Source organism: Labrus bergylta, chromosome 2 (genome assembly GCF_963930695.1).
Source record: "Labrus bergylta chromosome 2, fLabBer1.1, whole genome shotgun sequence".
NCBI classification, from domain to species: Eukaryota; Metazoa; Chordata; class Actinopteri; order Labriformes; family Labridae; genus Labrus; species Labrus bergylta.
The window spans coordinates 22,133,208-22,159,290 of NC_089196.1; the positions used below are offsets into that span (position 1 = coordinate 22,133,208).

The 26,083-nt window shown below is 39.9% G+C and overlaps 2 protein-coding genes across 4 annotated transcripts; both read right to left on the minus strand.

Moving 5' to 3' along the window:
• Positions 1-318: 318 nt before the first annotated feature.
• Positions 319-17,057, minus strand: ndufs4 (NADH:ubiquinone oxidoreductase subunit S4). The gene is made up of 5 exons (XM_020643917.3): positions 16,901-17,057; positions 13,235-13,313; positions 2,510-2,682; positions 2,110-2,183; positions 319-535 (listed from the first exon to the last, which is right to left on the minus strand). Exons 1-5 carry the CDS (start codon positions 16,981-16,983, stop codon positions 432-434), a joined length of 513 nt encoding a protein of 170 aa, XP_020499573.1. The 5' UTR covers positions 16,984-17,057; the 3' UTR covers positions 319-431.
• A 916-nt stretch (positions 17,058-17,973) lies between these two features.
• Positions 17,974-24,272, minus strand: fsta (follistatin a). 3 transcript variants are annotated; one of them, XM_020643928.3, is made up of 6 exons: positions 24,065-24,272; positions 22,678-22,875; positions 22,274-22,492; positions 21,935-22,159; positions 21,084-21,314; positions 17,974-19,132 (listed from the first exon to the last, which is right to left on the minus strand). In XM_020643928.3, the coding sequence occupies exons 1-6, from the start codon at positions 24,153-24,155 to the stop codon at positions 19,044-19,046; spliced, it is 1,053 nt and encodes a 350-aa protein (XP_020499584.1). In that variant the 5' UTR covers positions 24,156-24,272; the 3' UTR covers positions 17,974-19,043. The 3 variants fall into 3 exon arrangements, with proteins under 3 accessions (XP_020499584.1, XP_020499586.1, XP_020499587.1); XM_020643930.3 differs by having other exon boundaries at positions 22,684-22,875; positions 24,065-24,271; XM_020643931.3 differs by having other exon boundaries at positions 17,974-21,314; positions 22,684-22,875.
• Between the last annotated feature and the right edge of the window lie 1,811 nt (positions 24,273-26,083).

Consider the following 26,083-nt stretch of genomic DNA (forward strand, 5'->3'; position numbering starts at 1 on the left):
GACGAGGTAACTTTACTGCACAGATGCTGAAGTGAAAAACTGTTTCGAAAATTCCTGTTGTGCTACTCTCCACACGAAGACAATTCAGGTACCAGGATGGAAAACAAACACTCATGCAGAAAATATGTCACTGGCTTTGGATCACAAATATATTCATTCCTGTTTAAACATTTCTAATTGTATTAATATGTTCCACTTTGTTTTGCTATTGCACAAGCCGGCTCAGGGAACAAACACGTCATTAATGGAGTGGAGCACATTTGGTAGTCAGTAATGAGGTGTGTGTGTTTGACGAATAAGGCGATAATGACCCAAATGTTTGGTTTACACGTATATAATTATGCATTTATTGACAAGAATGATACAAGTCTGCTGTGGGACACAATGAGGTCAAAGCAGCTGACACCAGCTAACAGGTGGGCGTCTTCAGTTTACTTAGCGGACCTCCTGGTTCTCTTGTTCCAGGAGAAGTTTGCTCCGTACGACTTCACTCGGGGCTTTGCGCTCCTCTTGTCTGTTACGTCATAGCTCCAGCCTGAAGTCAAAAATAAATATCAGAGTAAGTGATGAGGGCAAAAACATCTCGTTTATTAACTTTGGATGAGTTCCAACCATAATGAGGTGTTACTTAGACATCAACAGGCTGTGTGGAGTCAGAACTGCACTAATCACTTTCATGGTGAAATAAACAAAAGAAAAAGTCTGTTTCCTTTCTTTAGTTTCAGCAAACTCTACCAGATGGCTCAGTTCTCTGAGTCCAAGTGAACTTTCAAGAAAGCTAAACCAACCAGGATGAACTTTTACCAACACAAGTTTTTATTCTGGAGGGATCAACAGTTTTCTCTTCATGTCCTATCACGATGCCGGCACAAAGTCTTAACGAGCCGAGTGCTGGGCGTACCTCAGTACTGTTTGAGTTGTATCTGGGTGTAACTTTTATGCTAAGGATATAGCAGGCGTAAGTTAGAAAATCTGTCTAATATCCAAGGTAACACAAACACAACTTTTCTCTCTCATTGTGTCACAATCCTCCACATCCAACACAAGAACTATTAAAGTCAACGTCTTTTTAAAAGTATATGAAAGTAGTCTATAGATAGTCAGATGAAGTTTTTTTTCATGAAATCTCAGATTTACTTTAAGATACTTTTTGTTTTGCATATTCACATTTTATCAAACTGTAGAATCTGATTTATTTGATACATGAAGTGAAGAAGTGGCAATATTTTAGTTTTATTGAAATCTTGGTTTTTTATTAGAAGAGGGATCAGGAGACACAGCGGGAACCATAGTAACTAACTCTGCCTGTGTGCAGAGAGAGAGAGAGAGAGAGAGAGAGAGAGAGAGAGAGAGAAGAGAGAGAGAGAGAGAGAGAGAGAGAGAGAGAGAGAGAGAGAGAGAGAGAGATCACTTCAAGCAGCATGCACTGCAATAAATGATGCCGTCCTGATTATACTGTTAAAAAAGCACACACCATTTTTTGAAAATAAAATCAACCAAGGTCAAGACCTCGCTGACACAAACTCTGAAGATGTTACGCCCTGCATTCTGTTATCAAAGCAGGAGATGTAGTAATACTAAGAGAGTGCAGAATAACATCAGCTAAACCAGCAGCACAAGTCATTTAAAATAGCAGAATTAAAACATGATAAAAAGGCAGATGTTTTTCTTTCTGTGATCTCCTACAGAGCACACAGACGTGACTTGCGACCCGAGAAGTAAAAAGCTTGAGGAGTAGATGGCGACCGTTTAAAGGCAAAAAAATAAATATAAAAAATGGTCTGTAAAGATACCTGGGCAGCCCCATTCTATGTGTTGGAAACACTGTGGTACAACATGCACATACTGCTAATGGAAATAACCAAACTTCTTACATTTACTTAAAGTGTGTTCAAGTGCAGTCTTAATGACTCCCTGTCCAACAGTCACTTCATTCACAGCTGATGATGTTTCACTCAAGCTCCAGTGAGTCTTTCCTCTGTTTTGTACTTTTTCAAACTGAAAAGTTTTGCTATGAGGAAAATGATTGACTCTTCTGTGTGTTCTTCAGTCTGGCACGAAATGTTTCAGTTTTTTCTAATATTTAGAACAATTTCTTGGATGTTTTACCATTTTTCTCAGCAAAAGCGATGGCGTCTTCCTTGGAGGAGAAAGCAAGCAGCATGTTGGAGAGGGGATCAGCACTGAAAGACAGAAAGCACAGTTATCCACCTGAGAGTCAAATATTTAGAGGCAAAGCAGCAAAGGAAACATTTTACGCTCCAAAAACTGAAGGAAAAATTAATCTTACAGGGACGGTCAAAGAATAAAGGCTGCTGAATGAGAGTTCTGGTTTTCGGTTCCTTCCAACCTCGTTTGTTACTTTGGGCTTTTAGAAATAAAAATGACCCGACTCTCAATAAGTAATGATTGTCTCATTGACCAATTTATCAGTGCCCAATAAATCTAATTATAAAAGGAGTCTTTCTGGCGGAAATAGTTCAGTAAGTAAAAGGAATGAGTTCTTTACGTTGAGGCCCAGCCCATCAGCGGGTTCTCCCAGCGCTCTCTGGTGTCGAAGTCCATCTTCCACTTCTTGGTGCTGTTGACTCCGGACTGCATGGCCGTTTTGGCGGGAACGAAGATGTGAACCTTGCGTGTTTTAATGTGCTCCTCTGGGACTCCTGTCACAGTGCTGATGTCCTAAAAGACAAACAGAAGTAACGTTTTTTTTCTACAGTGAGGAGGGGAGTAGAGAAAATGATTTACGAAGAATTTATCAGCCAATGAAATCAGCCCCCCCAAAAAATAAAACCATAAAACTTCAAAAGAAGGATTATCTGAGAAACAATGAAGACTGAGAGCAGTCAATGCTCCTCATTTAAGTCACAATATGTTCTTTTAAAAACCTTCCCGGCTTTCACTTGACTTGTTGCCGACTAATATTTTTCTTTCCTGAGTTCCTTCTAAGATTTGTGTGTGTTTGTTATCAAAGGCTGTTCTTCAGTCTGTCTGCAGGTGTTTCAAAAATACAACGCCAAGCTCAGACAACATGTTCTCAATGTCAGCACAAAAGGCTGCTGGGTAAATCAGAGGCTATAAAAAAGTATTTTTATCCAATAGTTCATGTTTTAAATTTTTGTTCTTCACATCAATCAGTTGAGATTTATTTCCACTTGTAAATATTGGGGTCAAACAGAGTTCAAATACATCTTCAGGGTCAGAAAACAATAAAAGAGGAGGAAACCCATGGATGGACATTTTTATATGCTCAGTAAAATAAACTCAAAAGTTTGGATTGTTGTTTTATTGTTTGTGTGATCTTGTGCTCTCTCTGTGGGGAGTCTTTGTGGGATACAAAATTATTAGAACACGGTGGTGCTAAAATGTAACGGCCTACAAATCTTGTTCTCCAGATGTTTAAAACCATGTTTGTGTTGGTAATTATTTCAACCACTGTCCATCGTCATGATTTAACTTTCTTTTTTAAAGTTGAGTTTTTTCAGACTTAATAATAGAATATTTAAAACAAACAGAAACCATGGCTTATGACTGTAAATATGGTGTAACTGGATGCCACGGACAAAAAAAAACATCCAAAAAAAGTTGAAAGTCATCTGAACTCGTTTGCATTAAGGTGGATGAAATTAACGGCCAATATTTGAGGTGATTAATTCCAGACCATCAGAAAGTAGGCCAGCGTAACAACAGGAGGAGGAGGGGCCTTCAGGCAAACTAATGCATATTCCTGAGCAACTGGAGCCCCTTCAAGAGCCTATCAAGGATCTGGTCCAATTCTTCAGGGAATTAGCAAACAAGCAATGGGAAGTCGGCGACAAAACACAGACCAACCTCCCAGCACGCAGGCACCAGCCACCCAAGACTGAGGGCTTTCCAGGGCGCCCTCCTTTCAATGCAAGAACTTTACACATTTCAATGGCCATTACAACTTCAAAGAATCAAATTTTCATCATTGTCTGTCACCTGCCAGTTGATTTGTAGAAAGAGGATCATTTTTGCATGAACTCCACACAAAAGGCCACCTTCCCTTTGGAAAACGGAGGGTCGGGTATTTACGCCTAGTGAATTACAGATTTGACCACTAAGCTACAGCACGATCCAGTGAGACATCTTTCGCCATGCTCACAGGCAAGACAAGACTGAATTTAATCATAAACAAGATCTGCACACTGAAAAGATTGTTCAAATGAAGGGAAAGACGAACAAAAGGGGGGGGGGGGGGGGAGGGGAGAGACTTCACAAGTGCTTGGTAATTATTTCCGGCTGCCCTATCTACTTAACCTTAACAATTCCTTCTTGTCACAGAGAGGAAGAAAACATGTTCTCCTCACCCAAAGAGGGTAATGGTGGACGCTCCATGACACAATAACACACAAGAAGGAGCGAGACATCAACAAAATGGGGTGCCAGGTTTTTGTTGTTGTTTTTCATCTTGGAGTTTGCAGCAGGTAATCAAATTGTATTTATTTTTTTTAAACATGCCTTTCTGAAGGATGTTAGCTTTTATTTTCATGGATAGTGTTCAAAGGTTTTTACTCCAAGTGTGAGACCTAAGAAAAACTTCCTGAGTATTTTGGAGAGAAAACAAGAACCATTAAAATACTTTGTTCTCAGTGAACCATTACACATTTAGAGTTGTGAGTCAAGAGAAAAAAAAAATAATGTACCTTGTGAGTTTTAGTTCAATCTAATTTGCAGTCAGAGACGTTTAGCAGCTCTGTGGTCTGTCATGGTCTGTTCTAGGGGATAGTTGCATAAATCCTTCTCTGAGAAGCAGTAGAAATTATACTCTTGGGATTAGCCGGCCAGACTATGGTTACGCATATGTACGTTACATAAACCATAGCTGACACATGAGGCCCATGTATGGTAAACTGGTGCAATAATTTGTCCAGATGTAGCAGAACTTCAATCACTTCTTCGGCGTGGATGAGCACAAAAGCTCCTTGGTGAATGAGGGAGGATGTGTCAAAACAAAAGCTCTGCCAAATCACTGAAAACACGCCGCTCATTATCTGACATTGTTTGCAAAAATACGAGTCTAGACTCTTATGATACTTGCATGCATTACACTGAGAGCTCGCAGGGTTATCGGCATAACAGACCCAGCCACAATACCCAGATTCACAAAGGGAAAGATTGTGGCTGGAATGTGGTGTGTTCCCAGGAGGACTAGAGAGGGCCATCACAAAAGGAAAACCCACACGGTGGGCACTTTTTCTTCTGCCTAGTACAGGAAGCTAAATGAGAACTATCAAGTTTGACACTATTCACAGGGCCTTCACAGGGTCCTACAATACCTGGCTGGGCAGGCAGAATGCCGGGCTTAAGAAAGAGGAGAAAAAGGCTGGCAAAGTCTCCGTCACGTGAAAGCGTGTCGATATTTCTGACACCTCCAGGCTACAGGCCAAATAAAGAGCATAGGGGCTTGTCGCTGTGGGGCCGCTTGGCCCACCAGAGTGCTAAAAGCTGGTACCCCTTATGCTCTGACACAGACCTGAGATGAATTTCTGTGTAAGCAAGTTCTGAAGATCTTGTTATGCAGTTGAAATATAGAAGGAAGGAAGTGTCAAGAAAAGCAAAAGAAAAGTATAAAGACAAGTTGTCTTAGGGGGGACTTGAGGTGTGAAATATCCCAAAACAAAACATTTGTGTAAAAATCTGCAGTCAAGTTATTTTAAACCCCTCTTCAAAAGCTCTGGTTGGTTTTTCAAACCAGGAAAACAGCCTTCAGCGAGTGAAAACACCAAACTGAACCACTGACAGGAATCGGAGATGTCGTGGGAGGAAACAAGGCAAAGAGAAATGATCCACTTCTATAACAGTTTGTGTTCTACACTTCACTCTTCAACAACCTTCCTGTCATATTATTCCCCATATCCTTTCATAAGTCTGGTCACTTTCACATGATTTGCATGTTAAGTCCACATTTCCAGCAGTAAAAAGTGGTTTTCCAGGAAGAGAATATGTCTGAATAACAAAAATAAGACTTCACTTCTTTGACACATCTTTGAGAAGACAAAGTCCATCTCCACAAATCATATGTATGGTTCTAACCGGACAGATTTGAACTCAATATCAAGTGCACTGTTTGAGCGGCAGCTCAGACTTTATACTGTCCTGGGGTTTGGCAAAATATACGAGGACTTGAAAACACCGGAGTATCAGGACCTTCTCAACACATTACTGTTCACTCACTTAGTGAATTGATAGCCCTGTCTTTTACACTCAATCATGTGATACTCCCTCAGTGCCTTCTCTCGTAGAAGACGATTATTTTTAACTTAAAATAAACCATTAAAAGGAAATTCACATCTGTTCTTGCAATCAACTTGAACGGCTCAATTATACAGTGAAAAAGATCGGCTCTCCAATAAACCCAACCCTATAAGACTGTGAGACATGGAGTACAAAAAGGCTAGAGCCCGACCGACTAAGCGACCAGACGATAATATGGGCCGATATTAGCATGTCCAGTGACTATCGGTATCGGCTACTTTTATCCCAGAAATGTGCCGATATCACTCGATTTATTCACCAGTCAAAAAGTATTTCATTTGAGTTGTATTGTATTACACTAGCAGTTCTCTTTTACCAGCACAGTGCTTTATGGATTACATCATCACTCTCCAGAGTATTAAGTGGTGATGCTACTAGTTATTTTCCATTTGAGTGCTTTCTTCATCATAGTATATCTCTTCCACAAGTATTTAATACATGTATATGAGGGATCAACACAATAAATGTGTATCTGATATCTATATTTATCTCTATACATCGAAGATTGATCTAAGAATGATATTGGACAATATTTTGGTATTGGACAAATCCCATATCGGTCTGGCCTTAATAAAGGCTTTACACTTATACTATACTGTAGTATCAAAACCAGAATTGACCTGAGAGTCAATTATTTCAAAATCAAATTAGTTGTTTAATTCATTTAATGGAGCAAAAACATTTGTTTTTCTCTGATTCCAGCTTCTCCAATTTTAAGATTTGCTACTTTTGTAATATTGTATATATCCAAAGTAAAATATCCTAAATGTAATATAAAGCTGGAAAAATACAGGGAAGATTGTGTAAACCTGTTGGAACAGGCAGTTTAGACTTTCTGCGGTTGACATATCTAAACGGATTCACAGGATGTTTTTCCTGTTAGTACACTAACCAAACAAATACACTAATAAAAGCAGCTTGTGCACATCAAGCTCGGACAAAACACTTCAAACAACGTTACCAGCTTACATTGGGTAATGGTGGACATGAAGTGACAGCAATGACACGAGTACGGTCCAGTCCATCAGGGCTCAAACACCCGTATGGCAAAACTACTGCTCGGCAGCCAGGAAGGGTCAAAGGGTCGGTTGAGCTGAATCATGTTGAGTCAGCATGTGGTGAAAGCCCAAACACATCACCCTTAACCCCCCACTGTCCGTCCTACACCCAGACTGAGAGCGTCACTCATCAGCCCATGACCGTTCCCACCTTCAGACGTCTTTGAAGGGGAGAAAGCGTGCCAATTACTGATTGGACATAAGGGGCGTCTCTAATAGAAACAAATATTATGAGGCTTGTTCATGTGTGGGAGGGGTCCAACACTGGAGAACGAGAAGCAGCTGGCATGAGGGTCATCTGGAATCTCATGTTACACATACCGGTGTAAATCGGAAAGAGTGGACATTTATGAATATGGCAGATGTAGACACACTTGTTTGTGCGGCATCTCTGAGTCAACAGTTAATGAGTCTTTTGAGGGTAAAATGCTGTAGATACAAAATTTACTAAGAAAGATTCAGGATTCAGCACGTCAAAGACGATGTTCCCTTCTTCATTTGTTTAGTTTATGACAGCAGAATAAATCATTAGCGTCTGGTTTACTTCACAAAGTAGTAACTGTAAGTTCTTGAGGTGTACTGGTTTCAAAGATTGGCTAACTTCCCCCTGGCGAAAAAAGTACAAAACGTTTGGGTGGATTAAAAGAAGAGCATCAAAAAGGCTTGTCTTCAAATTAAGTATTTAGCTGTACTCCTCTTAGTTTTCAATCATGAATACATTTTTTTAAAAGGGGAGAAGTGAGACGAGGTCTGCAGCCTCTGTACATGGGACGCCTGCAGTATACAATGTACTTTCATAGCGGACTGACAAAACAAAAAAAAAACATTCACAGTTGTGAAGCTACTTAAGTCATTATTCCATTATCAGATCTAATGATGAATCTCCTGTCAAAATCTATTGAAAGATGGATTTTACTCAAAGCTCTTTCCAGCTAATCAACTTAATACTAATATGTACAAACACGCAATTCAATTATTTAAGGAATTACTACAAGCTATTTTTTTATTATGATCTAGATTATCTAGATCATGAAAAATATGTTTGTCTACCAAATCGCTCGCAGTGTAAGACTATAACTAGTTTGTAAACTTGGGGGAAAGAGCTGCGAGCTTACTTCTACTGAATAAATGGTAGTGTGGGCAAACAGAAGAAGCAAGCCTTTTTTATCCACTCTGCAAACACAACACTTAGCAGCTAGACACTTCCTAAAACTAGCCAGCGCTGACAGGGCTGAGGGGTCCTCTTAAGAGGCTTAGTCTCTATGGAAGAGAGTGTTAATGAATGAAATACTATTTAGTGGATGATACAAAATAAAGCCTCTTGTCTGGCACTCTTCAAAGACCAACATCCTCTGACCCACTACTCCAAACTTGAGCTGGGAGATTTTTTTTCTGCATTAGCGAGCCTTAAGAGACGGCAACCAGACAAAACAGACACTTGAGTTGTCTGTATGTTCAGCAGAGGGAGGAAGGGTGGGAGAGGAGGATGAGAGGGAGAGAGGAAGGGGGGTGGTGGTGGTGGTGGTGGGGGGGTGAATGTGGTCTGCTGCACTGTAGGTCACTCTGTGTCTGAGACTGGACGGCTTAGAGAATATACAACCCTGTGCTGCAGATTCAAATTGTTTGGGCTAAATATATCCTCATAGTTGGGATGGCTGGATTTTTTTTTGACTATGATTTAGTGTCATATTGTCCTCACTGCCATAGTTTTTGAACTTTTTTGTAATTTCAAAGTGTGAAAGAGAAGTGGTTGAGGGTTCTTTTTCCAATGACACATTTAATTCTCCAGCACACATTTTACAATACTAACTGGCATGTCGAATTCAAAAGACGGTTGCAGTATAACATCTTTCTCTGAGTGACCTTCCCTGATAGCTCTAGATGATAAATCTTGACTGACAGACTCAAGGTTTCTCAATCTGATTCCAATTTAGGCCATTCAAAACAACCAATAACCTGCCTTTAGACTTGACTAACTCACTGCCATCAAACCCCACATCTTTGGTCCAGATGTTTTATTACTTGCCAAGTAAGTGCTCTAAACTCACAAGAAACCAAACATCTCAAATTAGCAAACTCAACATGCCGAGCATCAAATGGTTTTAACCAATTTATTCCACTAGCCCCATTCCCTGTCTTCCTCCCTCCTACCCCCCTCTATTCCCCACACTCTAATAACTGTCCTCCTCTGTCTCGTAAAACCCTAGTGCCTTTAGAGAACTCTATAACAAGGCTTCACAAGCGCTTTAAGATGATGGTGTTGTCTTTATGTGCAGAGATGGAGCACACTTGGCCACAGCTGAAGCAGAAGTAGACAACTCATACACTCGGATAAAAGTGGGAGATCTTGTACTGAAACATATGGAAGCAGCTGCTAAGGTTATAACATGGTTGTTTCTGCACAGGGGCCAGAGAGTAACGCAAAGGCCGGCCTCTAATTGAGCGAGGTCGCAGACATTCCGTGTAAAGCTGTGTATCAGTGGCCAGCCAGCCGGACCCTGAGAGCTGCCCAGCATGCTTAATCAAACAGTAATTACAAACAAAAGCAGGTCGGCATGGGCACTCTAGGGAACAGCTTTGGGCACTGGAGCTCCATCACGCAGGTCTTTGTACTTGGCATAATTTCTGAAATTCAGACAATGCCCTCAAAGCTTTGCTTTAAGCTTGTTTTTCATGTTTTTGAGATTTTAAACAAAATGACAGCAATGGAAACACGCAAAATATGTATCAAACTATTGTTTCCACCGTTTATTCTGATGATTTTTGGTCTCTATTTAGTAATCGCTCGGTCCATAAAATGTCAGGAAATAGTTTTAACCTTAGATGACTTCTTAGTTATTTCCCCCTGAATTGTGTGCCAAATATATTGCATTTGCAATCACACAAGAAAAACAAAAGCAGAATATTTTCCTCCTTCAAAGCAGGAACTGGGGAAGGTTCTTTGATTGAGAAATGTCTTTAAACCTGATAATTCTGAATTTCTGGCAACTCTGGGACAGTGGGAACGAAATATGAATACAACACTAACAAATGAAAACGTGATGTTCACACAAACACATCCATCACAAACAGAGTGTCATTAATGTTCATTTTGGTTTGTTTATCTGTTCACTCTGCAAAACTAAACTCAATATCTCATGTCTCCACTATCATCTGAGAGAAATATCAAGGTCTTTTGGGCTAGACAATTCTTCTTCTTTTTAAAGATAAGTGTTGCGCTTTTACATGCCTTTACTGAGAGGACATGATAGAGGATAGTCAGAAACTGGGACGAGACAGAGGAGGGATGCCGTGCAATGAATGGCTGCTTCTGCTGCTGGAAATGACACAGGTGAGAGCTGTGACAGTAAACAGAACAGTAAAGTAACAAGTCAGTAAAAAATAATAAAAAAAAGGCATAAAGAGGCTTTAATACTGCACACAGACGATGATCTGATACCCTTTAATGGTTTCATAAATTATTAAAAGTTGTAGAATATTTTCCGCCCGCAGCCTCCAGTAAAACTTTTCACAAATGCCCTTAAACAAATCTCTTCACTGGATTAGTTATGTTGAACCTGCAGGAGATTCTTGCCCTTCACAGCCTAAATTTACCTGTAATGGAGATGGCTGAACAAACTGCAGAGACGCCAGTTCCTGTAAGCTTTGCGTTTTTTGGACAGACGAGAACCAAGGACAAGATAATGAGTGTCACACAAATGTTCAGACAGACTTTTTGGAGCGTATTCAGAATATCACTTGCTCAGGCCAAAATGCAACATCATCTAAATGAGGTTATTCAGCAAAGTTCACTACAGAACAAGCGGCACACCACTTTCTCCTCGGGCTGCTCGAGGGAGACAGCGTGCAAACCCGGCATAACCCCTCAGTGGATCGAGACCATTGTTTGATTGGTCTAACCAGAAAGCAATTCACACTTATTGACAGGCTGATGAATGAGTAGCGTGCTGACATACGCTGAATGCCCAAAAGGGAGAATGCTCTCATTGCCCTCTTCCATGTGAGACGGAGACCACTGTACTGTAAACAGCTGAGGGCCTCTCTTTTTGGCCTGTCTGGGTGCGCATTAAAGTACTTCCCGCCGTCGCCAGCAACAGCATGCCACAAAGGAACCTCTGTGGCCGACAACACTGAAGTGGCCACTGTCTTTTTCGTGGGTCTCAGGGTGTCTCACAAACTTTTTTCCATGCAAGCTTCTTTTCTTTCACCCCCTCCCCATTTTTTAGAGGCCCTTTTTTTTTTTTCCTCTCCTCTGCTGTTCCTCTCAGTGGCCCCTACTGAGAGGACAGAGACAGACACTCCGCCCAGCCAAAGGTTTGTCTGCCAGTATGGTCAGCTTTGGTCTGGAACAAAAGCGCACTGACGCTGCCCACACACAGCAAACCCCTTCCCCCCCCCGCCCCCCCAGACAAGTCCACAACAGACTCCCACATTCTCCCCAAACTCCCTCTTTCTCTGTTATCTCCTATCTCCTCCGTCTTTTAATGACAAAGCATTCACTTCAAAGATTCTGCTTTCTTTTTGTACATCACTAACCTTGGCCATATCAAATGTGTATAGCTGTTTAGGCTGTACTTTGGCACCTAGTGAAAAGAGAAGGAAACACCCTGTCTGAAGAAATATAAAGCTTATTACAGCTGTGCTGCTTAATTCAGAGAAAATGTGAACAGTTATTTCATCATCACCCTGTGACCAGGGAACTACATTTTCTGGCACATGTTTTAACTGAAACCTCCTCTTTCAGAGCTTTCAGCTAAGATGCTTGTCATAGCCAAACCAGTGGATCAGCACCATTTCTTATGAGCTATAATACTTGATGCAAAAATGTATTCAAAGTTGATGTCAAGTTTCTAAAGATACTAGCCCCTCAAAAGCTCTGCTGTTGCAGGCATAAAAGGTTAATTTAAGCGTGAATGTTCAATTATTTCAAAAGGATATATCTCATTTTAGTAAAAGCAATGTAACTACCATGTATACCAATTGTCTGTGGTTGATTCATAACTCCCTCCTTTGTGTTTATAAAATAACTGATTAACTGAATGATCTATCACTAAGAACCTGGGTTTATGCAGTGACATTAACTGAAGCTCAGACACAGGCAGCACATGCACATTATGGCAATGTGATAATAATAGATATTATTGGTGGATATGAGTGACTTTGATATTTGTGTGGCTGTAGGATCAAGACACATAACTGAAATCACATACTAACTTTAAAAAAAAACCTCTATCCTTTGCTTATCTTCACTGTCTCGAGTACAAAGTCTGTTGTTATAACTTATTCAAGTGTGAGTTGAACAAAAATTCATTCACTCATTTATTAATGTTATTGCTCCAAGGTATTGAAATTCAAAACACACAATCAGAAGGTTTAATGAGATACAGATCTTAAGATTTAGTTGAAGACGTGTTGTTTTCATGGCGTGAGTTTGATTTAATATCTCGTACATCCTCATTGATATAGGTGTGTTGTGCGAGACAAGGTAAACCATCAAAAAGACTTTACATTGTTGACTTGGCTCGATTAGAATGATGTTTTTAAATCAGAGTAAAGCAAATCTGCCCTTTATTGAATCACCAATTGTCAATTCATAATATTGAATTACTTTTTCACCTACAGTCTATCGAGTAATCTACTCACTAATTGCAGTCACCTTTTTAATGAGTTGTTATCAAATGTTGGAAGGGTCCCGCGGTGAGGATTATTGGGAGCTGTGAGCACAGACAGAACTACCAATGATAACATTTGCCCTTTCCATCAGTCTTACAAAAGCCTACTGTCTAATGCAAGCAGATTTTGGCAGCACACGTTTTTTAACCGATTTTCCAGGAAGGTAATTGGTAGACCAGACAAACGACAATCAGTGTGTCACGTTGACATGGAGGGATACTTACCAATTTCTCATCAACTGTGATAAGTTGCGTGTCTTGTCCTGATTTCTCTGCCAGCCTTGGTGTGCTTGTGCTTGTAGACCTGAAAACCATTAGGTAGACATTACACGCAAAGCACAAAGTGAGAGGGAGAGAAATTACCCCAACAAGAGAAATTCAGCAAAAAAAGTGAACATCTTGGAGGAAGCATTGAGACAAGGACATCGAGAAAGTGAAGAGACAAGGAGGGAATCCCCCCCCCCCCCCCTCCCTCCCCTCCACACCATCTATTAGTTCTGTCTGGTGAATCTCTGGCAGACTCTCGTTCTCATCCTAATGACAGGACGTGCTTAATGTTGGCTGCGGTCAACTGTCAGGCGAGGACTGTGTAGCTCTTTGTGAATGTGCAGCCATGTCCTGTCACAAAACAGCAATGTGCCATCCCAGCTCAGCCAGGAAAGGGCCATCTGAGATCGTTTGATTCTAAGTAATTACCAGACTATAACAATTTGACAAATATTGCAAAATGTACGACTTTAACACAAAGACATTTTTCTAAATTGTCTTAAACAATTTTTTGAAGATAAATATAACAAATCAGTATCAGCTCTGTGACCAACACAACTATAGTTTCTGGTTTAAAATCTCAACATCGATGACATTTTAAAGAACACATTCTATTGCCTGAGTCGTCACTCGGACTAAGCCCTTTAGACTTCACTCATGATGTATTAAAAACCTTCTCATCTGAACAAGGTTAGATGAAACAAATGGTTTAAAAAGTAATAGATTGTTCTAATTATAAATTCAAGTCTTTACCAAGGCATAATGATAGATGTATATGTTGGCATCAGCTTCTTTCTATGTTATTGTGGTTAAGTGCTTAAAGCTTTGGCCTTTTAGAAAAAAGTACCTGCTTTAGTTAAATCACAGCTATATTTGAAAAAGCAAGTCTTCACTCAAAGATAAAAGCAGAAATGATTGATCATTATTGAAATCAAGCCTGAGCCTCAATTCATTCTCATTACACCTCGAATGAGGAACATCAGCTTTAGTTTCTTTGGCTCTTTGTTCCATGATTGATCGGCCTTTTCCTTACTCCACTGAAGAGATTTTGTTCCAAAAAGCCAACTTTTCTCTTAAGCTGTCTCTGCAATTAAAGACATTCATTTTTTTTCATCAATATCTTTATTAAATCATTTTAAGGCCACTGAATCAATTTAATGACTGTTTACTTAAGCGACACCATTGTTTAACCCTGTTTTTGTTAAGCAATGCTGTCAAAGCTGCCATCAACTATTGTATGACCTCATCTTGCACATGATGATGTCCTTTTATGGAAGCTGTTAAAGCCATGGTGATTAAAACAACATACTGAAGTTATCAAAAAGTGTTGCAGCACTTATTTCTCTGAAATGTGGACAGGAGCAGACGGCAGTTGATTTATGTGATCATCTGTCCTATCAGGAACCTCCTTACCAGACTGACATAGAGCCAATTTGGGATTAAAATTACTTTTTATAATCCAATAAAAGCAAATACTGAACATTGGTTTGGCAGGACTTATATTTTTACTGCTGGTGTATTAAGTTGGAGTGCGTTACTGCTCACTATGACAAAAAAAAAAATTGCAGCACATTGGCCTGCCATAAATTCTGGTGATATTAAAGAATGATCAGGTACGATCAGGTCCTTTTTTCTTCATTTAAATTTGTTGAGCTTTCTTCAACTCTTTTCAGAGCTGATCCTTTTCAACTAAATGTACCTGATCCTTCGTGAATAGAATGAGGCGACTGCTGCGAGGGTCAAAAAATAGAAATCAGGTGCTCTTCAGGGATAAGGGACAGTGTGATTTTGTTTTTTCTACTGTGATGCTATCGGCCACATTTAATTTAAATGTAATTCTGCGTCTCTATTATAATACAGTCTTTGAAGTGTGATATTTATCTACAGTACATTCAGTTTTTGGTTTACCATCATTATATTACTACATCGTAACAAGGTGCAATTTCCAGCTCACCTCTTTCTAGTTTGACATGGCTGCCTTTATATTTATTTGTTCCGACATAATCTTTATTTTTATGTTGTCAGGCTATATTGCCTGGTGGCCTTGAGCTAAAAATGATCCACTTTGCAATATAGAGATGTATTTGATTGCGCTCATGTGCTTCCTTATGATATATCCTGTGTATAATGTCTATAATACACTACATGCAGGTAGGTTTGACCTTTTTCTTCTCTGGTTGCTCTTTGTGATTTTGTTGTTAGCCCTCATGGTTGTGTGACTTTGGTCATGTTTCACGTGACTTCTGTCCCACAACACCCTAATTGTAATTAAACACTTGTTTTTATTGTCTATTATGACGTGATTAAGACTCAGCTGAGTCAAAACGTGTTTCACCATTTTTAAATGTTTTGTCCCTTTGCTGAATTGCCTCATTTTATTTATGATAGACCAGGTATATTTTATTGAAAAGGGACAGCACATTTCATAGAACATGGGGCACTTTTTTTCAAATACGTTAAAGGTCTGAATTTACTGGATGACTCATAATAGTGGTATGTGTACATCCCTCTTTTATGTGTATGTCTCTGCTTGTCTATGTTTGTGTGTGCACGTTACAAATTTGCACACTTGATCGGTTTTCCTTCTTTCGTCTTTTATAGCCCTTCTGTATAATGCGCGATAGTTACCTCAATACATACTGTGTTTACTTATTTTTGTAATTCGTTGAATGGCCACGCTTAGTTTTTGTGTTGTGTTCTAGTTGTCTTTTCTTTTGTTTCATTTAAAATCACTCTTATTTTACTGAAGAACCCGTCGAACATACATATCTGTACGTCTCAACACTCAATAAAAAAAGTTGTGAAAAAAAAGAAAGAGAAGAAAAGAAAAGAAAAGGGACAGCACTGGGAGGAGTTAAAGAAAGTTCAGAGCTCAACACATTTGAACAGGGACAAAATGCATAAAGTTACTATATGACTAGTTAGACAGCCAAAAGATCAAACATTTAAAATGCCTCTTGCACTATTATTATTGTGCAGCTTTAAAAAGATAAAATTAAAATCAGTCCAGTGCATAATTGTCGGAAATTCACCAATACAAGAGAAAAAAAATCTGTTTGATGAGTGAGGTTAACCTTACATCAAGAGAAAATAACCCAAAATAACCCAGATGTGTTTCTTGTTTCTACCATTAATACATAATATAATAAGAGTCTTTTTCAGCAGCTAAAGTTAACTGAAGGGTTAGCTGTTATCTAATAAATTCCCCCTCCAGATGAATGTTAGGAACAGCATGCAGCACATGGTTTGTGCAGAGGAGTGAGCAACATTGTGTTTCTGTTATTCTGATATCTACAACTTGAGCTTAGCCGGCTACACGAGTGCTCAAAGGACACGGGAAAACATGAACAACAGCTGATATCAAACACATTTAAATGTCTAGATTTGCGGACAGGCGTGTAGTTAAAGGTGTAAACTAACATCCTTAATAAAGTAAGGAGGGAAGTTTAAAACGTGCTTCGTTGAAATGTTAAATCCAGTCACGCCAAGCTAGCTCCACTAGCCTGTAACATTTGAGACATTGGGCCTTCTTGTTAGGTCTTAACTCGCCTTTCAGAGACATATTTAACACAAATAGACTCACGGCGTGACTATAAAAATGATAAACACTCAATATGAAATTACCTGATAGGATTCAGAGCCCATTTAGAAGCTGCATTGATCAAAGACAAACGCCTGAAGCCGAGCAGTGACATTGAGGACGCCATGTTTGTTGTGAACGATGACGTACGGCGTCCAGTGAGGAACAAACTGAACGGGAGGTGGACGGAGACAGCTGGGAGAGAGCTGCTGGAGTCCTGATGCCAGCGTCTAAAATTGCTCTTCTGGGATATGTTACACACAAGCAGAACATGTCCAGGCACATCCAGCGGCTATTTCACCCTAATGTTCGTTTCATATCACAAATAGCAAGGATGGTGGTGTTAATGGGAAGAAACTCAGCACATCCAGAGGATCTTGCCCATGCCTTCGCTGTCCAATGTTTCCTCTGTAAAAGCTTAATGAACCCTTTTATTATCTTTTATCCAATTTAATGAAATTATCAGTGTACTGTCGTATGCATTTATCACATTCAGTTTTGGAATAACTGTGGTTTAAATAAAGCTTTTTTTTTAAACTTGATTTCTTAGTCAAGATGACTCATAACTCGTAATTTTGCTATCATCTATTCTAATGGTTAAATGCATATTTACAGTTAATGGAGTGACTGCAGGGCCTTAACAGTACTGTATATGTACTACATATTCTACAGTGCCACGAGGTAAATCACTTTAGTCAAGCATGATAAAGATTGGTCCTCTAAAAGGGTTTAGTTATATGTAATGTGTTGTATGACTATAGCTTGAATGACAAGTGTTGTGCAAACTGGCTCGGAAACTTTTAACTGATAAATTACCAAGTAGAGAAATTAAACTAATCCGAATGAACCAAATGCTTGATCCAGTTGAACATAAAAATGACTTTGCATATTAACCCATGCAGCTAGATATACCAACAAACGCACTCCACAGTTGAAATGTATTTGTAGCATCACTGATGGTTGGTAAATGTATCAAATCTATGGACATAAAGTATATCCTCAGATGACCAAAACATCAACTGAATGGAGGTCTTCGTTTTCAGCCCAACATCAACGATGAAATAAACACATTGATCGATGTTCCCAGATCAATAACACAGCAGGGCCAGCGAAGAAGTATAAGGAAAAAAACTTTTATTGATTCACTCTTCATATCTGTACAAATACCATCAAACTTTGTATGTACATATGACATTTACATAAAAAATACAAAACTATATATTCATAACAGAATTTTGTATTTCTCTTGTGATGTTTGAAAATAAAATGCATTCTGAGAAATAAAAAAGAAAAATAAGAAACATAGTGATGAAGTCTGATATATGTGTAGTACTGCAGTCCGTTAGTCCTATTTAAGCTCTTCGAGAGCAGTATTGAGCACATTGGCAAGAAGACAGCACACAAATGTTAATGGCACATTGTTTAAAAAAAAAAAAATCAAGTATCATCCAAAATCTACCTCTGTTCTGTGGTGACACAAAATAAATGCTATTGAATAATGTCTAAAGTTGTCGTCTCCGTGTGGAAACACATCTACAGGGGAAAGAACGGAAGGGTAACAAAAAAAGAAGAAGAAAAGAAACACAAATGGCTCTCTTTTTCTTTTCCACTTCATCACTGCTGTGTTGCAGCTTTTACAATGCTCTTTTGCAAAACCATTGAGAGAATCCCTTTGGTCAGTTATTATGAGTTGTAAACAACCAGAAACACTTCTGTACATAAAATGATTGATATATTCCCAATAAATAAACACACAGCCTAAACATGCATTTACGTATGTGTGACATAAACATCTGTGATAGAGATCTGACAGAAACAAGCAGATTTGTACAGCTCAGGGAATGCAATTTACAGCTTGAAGAGGACTTATACTTACACGTAACATGAAAAATAAATAACACTGCTTCTCTTTGGACAAATATATTTCTTCATGATAAAAAAAAAGAAAGTAAAAGGGACAACAACAACAAAAAAGGGGGAAATGAGTGGTAACACAATATATCATGGTAGATAGTAAGCCTGACATTGTAATAGTATAAATTATAAAACACAAAAAGTATAAATAAACAGCTAGCAGACTGAACTATATGTATACTTCCTTTTCTTTAAAAAATAAATAAGCATACACATAATTTACAGTATGGACATGATTCCTTGCCCTAGGACTGTTCCCCTAGTGATGGGGGCCTATCCATCCAGAACAGAAGATATATGGACAAAGGCCTTGTAGTCTGAGTCCTCATCTTCCTCATCCTCCTCGTGGTCTTCTGTAATGGCTATGTGGGAGAATATACGGTAGCTGTTGTATGAATATGGACCACAACAGTGCAGAAATAACGAATGTTCTAAAAGATATACGTACAGCAAAACCACTGGCACACACTCTCCCTTTTGTTTTTCTGTCTTTATGTGTGTGTATGTGCGTGTGTGAGCATGTGTGTGTGTGTGTGTGTGTGTGTTCGTGTGAATATATGCATCTGTGTCTTTGTATGCATCTGTGTTTGAGGAAATGTGTATGACTTGACAACTACTGTGGTATCCCCAATTCAGTTCCCATTTACAAGACAGAGCTGCATCAAGAGAAGAATGATGTAGAATAGGGGTAGATGTGTGGTTTTGGGGGGGGAGTGGGGGGGGGGGGGGGGGATGGGGGGGGTCATACAAGGTGGGTTGAAGGAGGGTGCTAAAGGGCTGATGGTTGCAGTGGATCGGGTCTCTTTTGGGTAGATTCCTGAAAGCAGACACACAAAACACAGAAAAGTGCTCTTGTGTTCTTGTACTTGATCATTTCTTTGCTCTGATTGGCCTGTTTCGTGTTTCTGGCTCAAACAAACAGGGAGGGAGGACTCTGTGTCACAGCCTGGCCTTATAGCAAGCAGGTCAAAGGACATCAACACAGTTCTGAGGTATTTCCTTTTTTTTCTTACATTGGACAAAAAATAATAATATATGCACACAAGCAGGAGCAAGAGTGACAATACGGAAAAAGAAAAAAAAAACACAGGCAGTCCCTCATAGATCCGAATGGATTTGTCATTTTGATACATATTCTGGACAATACATTCACTGGAAACAGCACGAACAGTTTAAGTTAGCGGGTAAAATTTTCAGTGAGAAGTAAGAGAGCGCGGTTCGACAAGCTTCCTCTGCTTATCCTGCAAACTGTGAACTTTCACATTTATATTTAGCTCATGAGGTGATTATAAAGTTGGTCCCTTGGATTCAATTGCATACCTTAGGTACATCACATTTACGTACTCAACCAGGAGAAAGAAACAAACCCTCGTCTTGGAATGTAAATTTGATACTTCCTTGAGGCCATCATTCAATTTGACGGTTTCACCCACAGATTTAAGAGCGCATGAGTGGCGCTACAGACAAAGAGGTCTACATGAAAACCAGCATTAAAATCCCTTCTAATTATCACTTACATGGCACCAATGTTACAATCACCTTATGCACACCATATATTTAAAGGTATTCTGTCCTTATCGACATGTTGGCAGTGAGGTGTATGTCACAAGAGGCAGTGCATTTTGATTGATTGATAACAGCCGAAAGCAACAAGAAAAGCAAGAAAAACATAATATAAAACACAAATACACCAATAACTTGATATTAGAAAATGTGACCATAGAATTTACAAGCTGTAAAGATTTGACCACACTCATAATAAAGAATCCATTACTGATTAAAAACTGCATGATATTTAAGGCAACCTGCTCCTGCAGGTCTCTCAAATGATTAAAAAGTTAACTAGACATTTAAATATCAGGATTGTTCCACTGCAAACAAAATTAGTTTCCTTTATTATTTGTAATTATTTTATCGGGTTAGCTTTCCTCAGACCTTTAGATCGAGTCTGCTGATACATATTTATGCCTTTTCATTCACTTTTCTGTTTTTTGTTTTGCAGAAGAATTGAAAAGAGTCAAATTAAAATAGAAAGAAAATAACAAGAACACAAGAACAAAAGCCAGCAACAAAGACAACATCATGCAAGTTCTTCTATTCCCAAGTCCATTTTGCTTGCTTAAGCTGCGCTTGGTGGTGTGGCTGAGGGGTAGGAAGTTGGGAAAGTTGGGATGGGGGGGGGGGGCACTTTCAGGGGATGTTTTCTGCTGGGGGAAGCAACATGAAATATTGTCTTTCGCTTGGAGAGAGGGATGACAGGGATGTTTTTTTTTTTCATTCTTCTCACATCTTTCTCTTTTATTGTTTACTTACAGTTGCAAGATCCTGCATGCTTGACTTCTAGCAGCACCCCCATAGAGCAAGCAGCCTGCTTCATGGCACATTCACTGGGATATGTGGTGTTGTCGCTGGCACACACCGCCTCGTCCGTCCTGCTCTCTGGACAGGCCTCATCACACAACGAGCAGCGGCCTCGGCTCATCCGAGAATCCCACAGACACTTCTTCCCTGCGCTGCACTGGATGTCCTCACACGACTTGGCTTCTAGAAGGACAGGGGAGGAAAAATCAGCAACAGGGGACATTTCTGATTAGGTGGATTATCATGAATGCTTTCAAGAAGGGTCAGATTACTAAGCAAGGAATAACAAGTAAATTCTGTTTTATGGTGTTAGAAGATGTGATGGGGACGTTAGGGCTTGTTTAAATTAATATTTCTAACATTGCATGACTCAAATTGACTCCTTTTTTTTGGATAAGAAACCATTTGAGTCAAATATTAACTTCAAGCATGTCTTCATGGCCCCCAGCACTCCCCTTATTCTCTCCATCGCTCCCCACCCCTTCTCCTCCCCCTCTCTCCCATGTGCACCAGTGCTGCCAACATCAGGAAATAATAAGATGTCTATCAATTCTTGAGCAAACACAAGCAACTACAAACACTCTCTCTCTCTCTCTCTCTCTCTCTCTCTCTCTCTCTCTCTCTCTCTCTCTCTCTCTCTCTCTTAGACCCCCTCCTCAAAGGAATGTTGGCAAAAATGAGCAGAGAACAACTGCAGATTTGGCCATAATAAACAAGACAAAATGCTCCCCAACAATCATCAGAGTCAGTGACTGGAGGCACTCTCACACACAAGACTCTCACGTGTTTAATAGCACACTTACTGATGCATTTTCCCTCATATGCCACTCCGATGGATCTGCCCAGGAGACAGGTAGCTCTTCTCAGGTGACACGCGCTAGCGTAGATGATCCCGTCGTTTCCACACAAGTACTGCTCAGGCGACGTCACCTCAGGGCAAATCCGATTACACGTCACACAATACGCGTTATTCGTCTGGTCCACGACGCATGTGGAGCTGCCGGGGCACAAGACGTCACGGCACGTTTCTGTGGAGACAAAGAAATGGGAAGATTTCGTGAAAATTGCGAGAAGAAAATAATATTAAACCGCTGGATTCTTAGCACATGCAGCTTTGAGGAACATGTTGAACATTTACTTACTCTTGCACTTTCCCTGGTACTGCACGTCCAGGTCTGGGTGGCCTTTACATTTAGCTTTCAGCAGTGCGCATTCGTCTTTGTAGGTCTTTCCGTCTGAGCCGCAGACGGGTCCTTTCCAGGTGATGTTGGAGCAGTCTGGCGCGCACACGCAGCGCGGCTTACTTCTTCTGTTCATCTTGCACCTCTTTCCAGGCCCACAGTCAACATTATCGCAGGTTTCTGGAAGAAAGAAAATGTTTTATACGATGCTGCCGAGGATATGGGACTTTTGCGTAAGTCTGGCGCTTTACGTGCATAATGAATAATTTACGCAATATGGATGCGCAAATGGGATCATACTTCGGATGAATTGACGTTATCATTTAGGATGTGTATTACGAGAAAACGAAGGGAAATGAGTGCACCTCCACCTTTGCAAGGTATGCAATTTGGGGCTCCGCCATTGAAGATCATCCACCTAAAGAGCGTGCTGTTGGGGACGTCCTCCTCGGTCCAGGACGTCCCCAGTCTTCCACTCCGACAGCACTCCTCCCTGGTCATCCCGGGCATGTAGAGCACCTGGCACCTCCCGTTCTTCCCCTGCTGCAGCCAGCAGTTCCCAGCTGCAAACAAACAAACACAAAAATCTTTCAATGTTGCATGCTGAACGCCTAAAACCGCTGACCCAGACGCACCAGACACACGCAGCCTGTATTATCCGAGACGCTCCCTCCCTCCCTTTCGCCCTCCCGGCACTATTTTGTCTTATTTTTTTTATTATTTTTTTGCGAGACAGTTAACACTTGCCTATCCTATCTGTGACGGACAGCCCTTACAATGCAGACACAAACCAAAAAGTAGGAAGAATCTTTGGAGGGGGGTTTATCCTTTATTCCCAGAGCCTCCTTGTTATCACTGGACAGAAAGTGGAGCGTCTAGACAGTGTTAAATAGCAGCCAATCTCCTTCAAAAAAAAAAAAAAAAACCCACACACCACCGTCTCCACCGCCTCAGAACAATATGCCAGACATGTACACTCCAGACAATGACTTGTTTTTTCACAAAGCACTTAAAAAACTTATTCTGAATGTTTGAAAAAGAAAATAAAACAGAATAGTAATCCCATTGCTTTGGCATAGACATATCTCTTTATCCAGACATCAGCAGGATGTCTGAACCGACTCAGACACACATGATATTAAGTGCTCTCTAACTGTTGTGTTTCTCAAATTGAACACAGACTTGCCTTATATCGCGTTGTATTCTAAGATCTAAAAGAAATAGGTTTGATGCAAAAGTCTTTAGTTGCATTATTTTTGTCAAATATCTGGAATCGCAGAGAGAAATATCATTGTTGCACAAAAGACTGAATGTGTGCTTGGAGGAAATATACACATAACACATCGATAAACTCACAGTGGATGTTCTGAACTTAAGTACAGCTTTAGCAACAACGTCGTAAGACTGTATTTGCTTAGACTTAAGTGTAAGAATATGCTCAGGTATTATGGAAAGCTGGCGCTGCAACACGGCGTGGCGACCTTAAGTGTGTGCGCCAAGCCAGGGCTGCAAAACTTGCCATTTAGTCACACTTTGAAGTGTCCCATATGGCACCTGTTTTATGGACGCTTTAGGCACGCACTGTCTGATGCGGGGAGAGTTTTATCAGCGGGAAAAAAAAGAAACTTACTTTGAAAAGAAAGTTTCTCGGTTGCCGCAAGTGTTCGACACTCGGGCAGGTTACGCGTCTGACAGCAGGGGAAGTTCCTCCAAAACGGAAAAAAATGAAGAAATTTGATGTAGAGAGCTTACCTTGAACTTTTTGATGTTCCATGAGGTGACAAAGCCATATGAAGAAGAGAAAAATGCCCGGGTGGAGGTGGTGTTTCAGCATCCTAAACATGATGGAGAGGCAATGTGAACTACGTATTTGACACAGGCAAGCGCAAAAGTAATCTGCTTAGGGTGGCAGTGTTGAATAAGTGTCAGTCTGAGAATGCAGCCTCTCTTTTTAAATCTATAAGGGGTCTCGGGTTGACTGTCTCTGGTGGGCGGTCTCCTCATCTGTGGGGGTGGGGATATTTTTTTTTTTCTTACCAAAGTTTTTTCAATCCCAATCAGGTGACATCGTTACAGGCAACTTTCTCTTGCAGAAACAATCAGAGAATATGAACAAATATAATATTTTGTAATAAAAAACTTTTTTTCCCAGAATTTTGCAGCAAAGTAAAAACATACAAAATGTGACAGTTGGTATGAATTTGGTATACATAGATAAAAGAGTTATTAATGTTTTATTTTGATAGCTTTTGTGTCATTTTATCAAATTGAGCAGGACTCTGGTATTACGCATTGCATGGATATGTGCCGTTAAGATAATATTATTATTATTATTATTTAATAATAATCTAAATCATAAAATGATGATAATAATAATATTTAAGGTCGTTTTTAAGGCATGGGCTATGTTAAGGCCTTTATTACTGTATAATCAAACAGGCCTACAGCCAACATCCGGATATACCGTCCGTCGTTAGTTAAGAGTACTACATGATTGTAACTGATATTTTTCCACCAGCTGCAGACAAAAGTGTAAATCTTTTGATGAGACTTGCCCGTTGGAATACATCCGAGCCCAGACAATAATAGAATTCATAGTAGTCCGCAGCCGCACTGCTAATATTAGAACAGACAGTTGTTTGGGTTTCTCTCCCGGGTCAAGCTTTTAAATATAATCAAACCTGTTTCCGAAGAGGCTTCAGACAGAGGAGCGGGGTGTTGCATTTCATTGAATGAAACGCACACACACACACACACACACACACACACACACACACACACACACACACACACACACACACACACACACACACACACACACACACAAACACACACACAGGCTGAACTCCCTCAGAAGTCCTCGCGCGACCTCTTCAGCGGAACTCTGGTTACAGCTCGCACGCACGCACGCTCGCTCTCTCTCTCTCTCTCTCTCTCTCTCTCTCTCGCGAGTGAGCAAAGAGCAAAGTGTGTGTCCGCTGTGTGAATCAGACACCAGGGAGTTAATTATCTGTTAGCCAGGAAGAACACACTCTAATCTCCTTATTAACTCCGGTGAAATACCACTTAGGTACCCTTTAGCCATAAAATATGAGAACACATGCAAGTAGTGTTCTCATATATCCAGAGGTGGGGTCTTACTCAGACGGTATTTTTTTTTTTATCAGTTTATGTCCTACAGCTAATATGATCATGTAATATGACTTGTCCTTCTTTTTCTTCATCCGCTTTAGTAATGTATCCGTCAAATATTTGTTATGCTTGTAAGTGTATTATTGGTTCCCATCACTGAGCAATAACTTTTGTTTATTATTGATTTTTATTACAAACCATCATTTACACAAATTACCCCAGGATGAAAGCAATAACAGATGCATATGAGAGGTTCTACAATAACATGCATTCCTCACAAATAACAAATAACTTAACCAAAAAAAAGATCATTTTACACCCAAGTACAACTCACAACCACAACCTTCTCTCTCTTAGACCACCCACAGTCTCTCAAATAACACCAAAGATGTCTTTATTTGTAGTGATAGACTCATTTCATTCCTTTAAAAAAAAAAAAAGAATTCAGGTGGGAATACAGGCACAGAGAAGATCAAACACCAGAAGAAGAAACAGAGTAGTGTGTTAATCCCTGACAGTCTATGGTTCATCCTCAAATGATTGGAGCAGCTAATAGATCTTATAAATGTTATGACACGACACAATGTGATACACTTTATTGTTTCTGTATGATCTATCTACTTTGAATTACAATCTAAA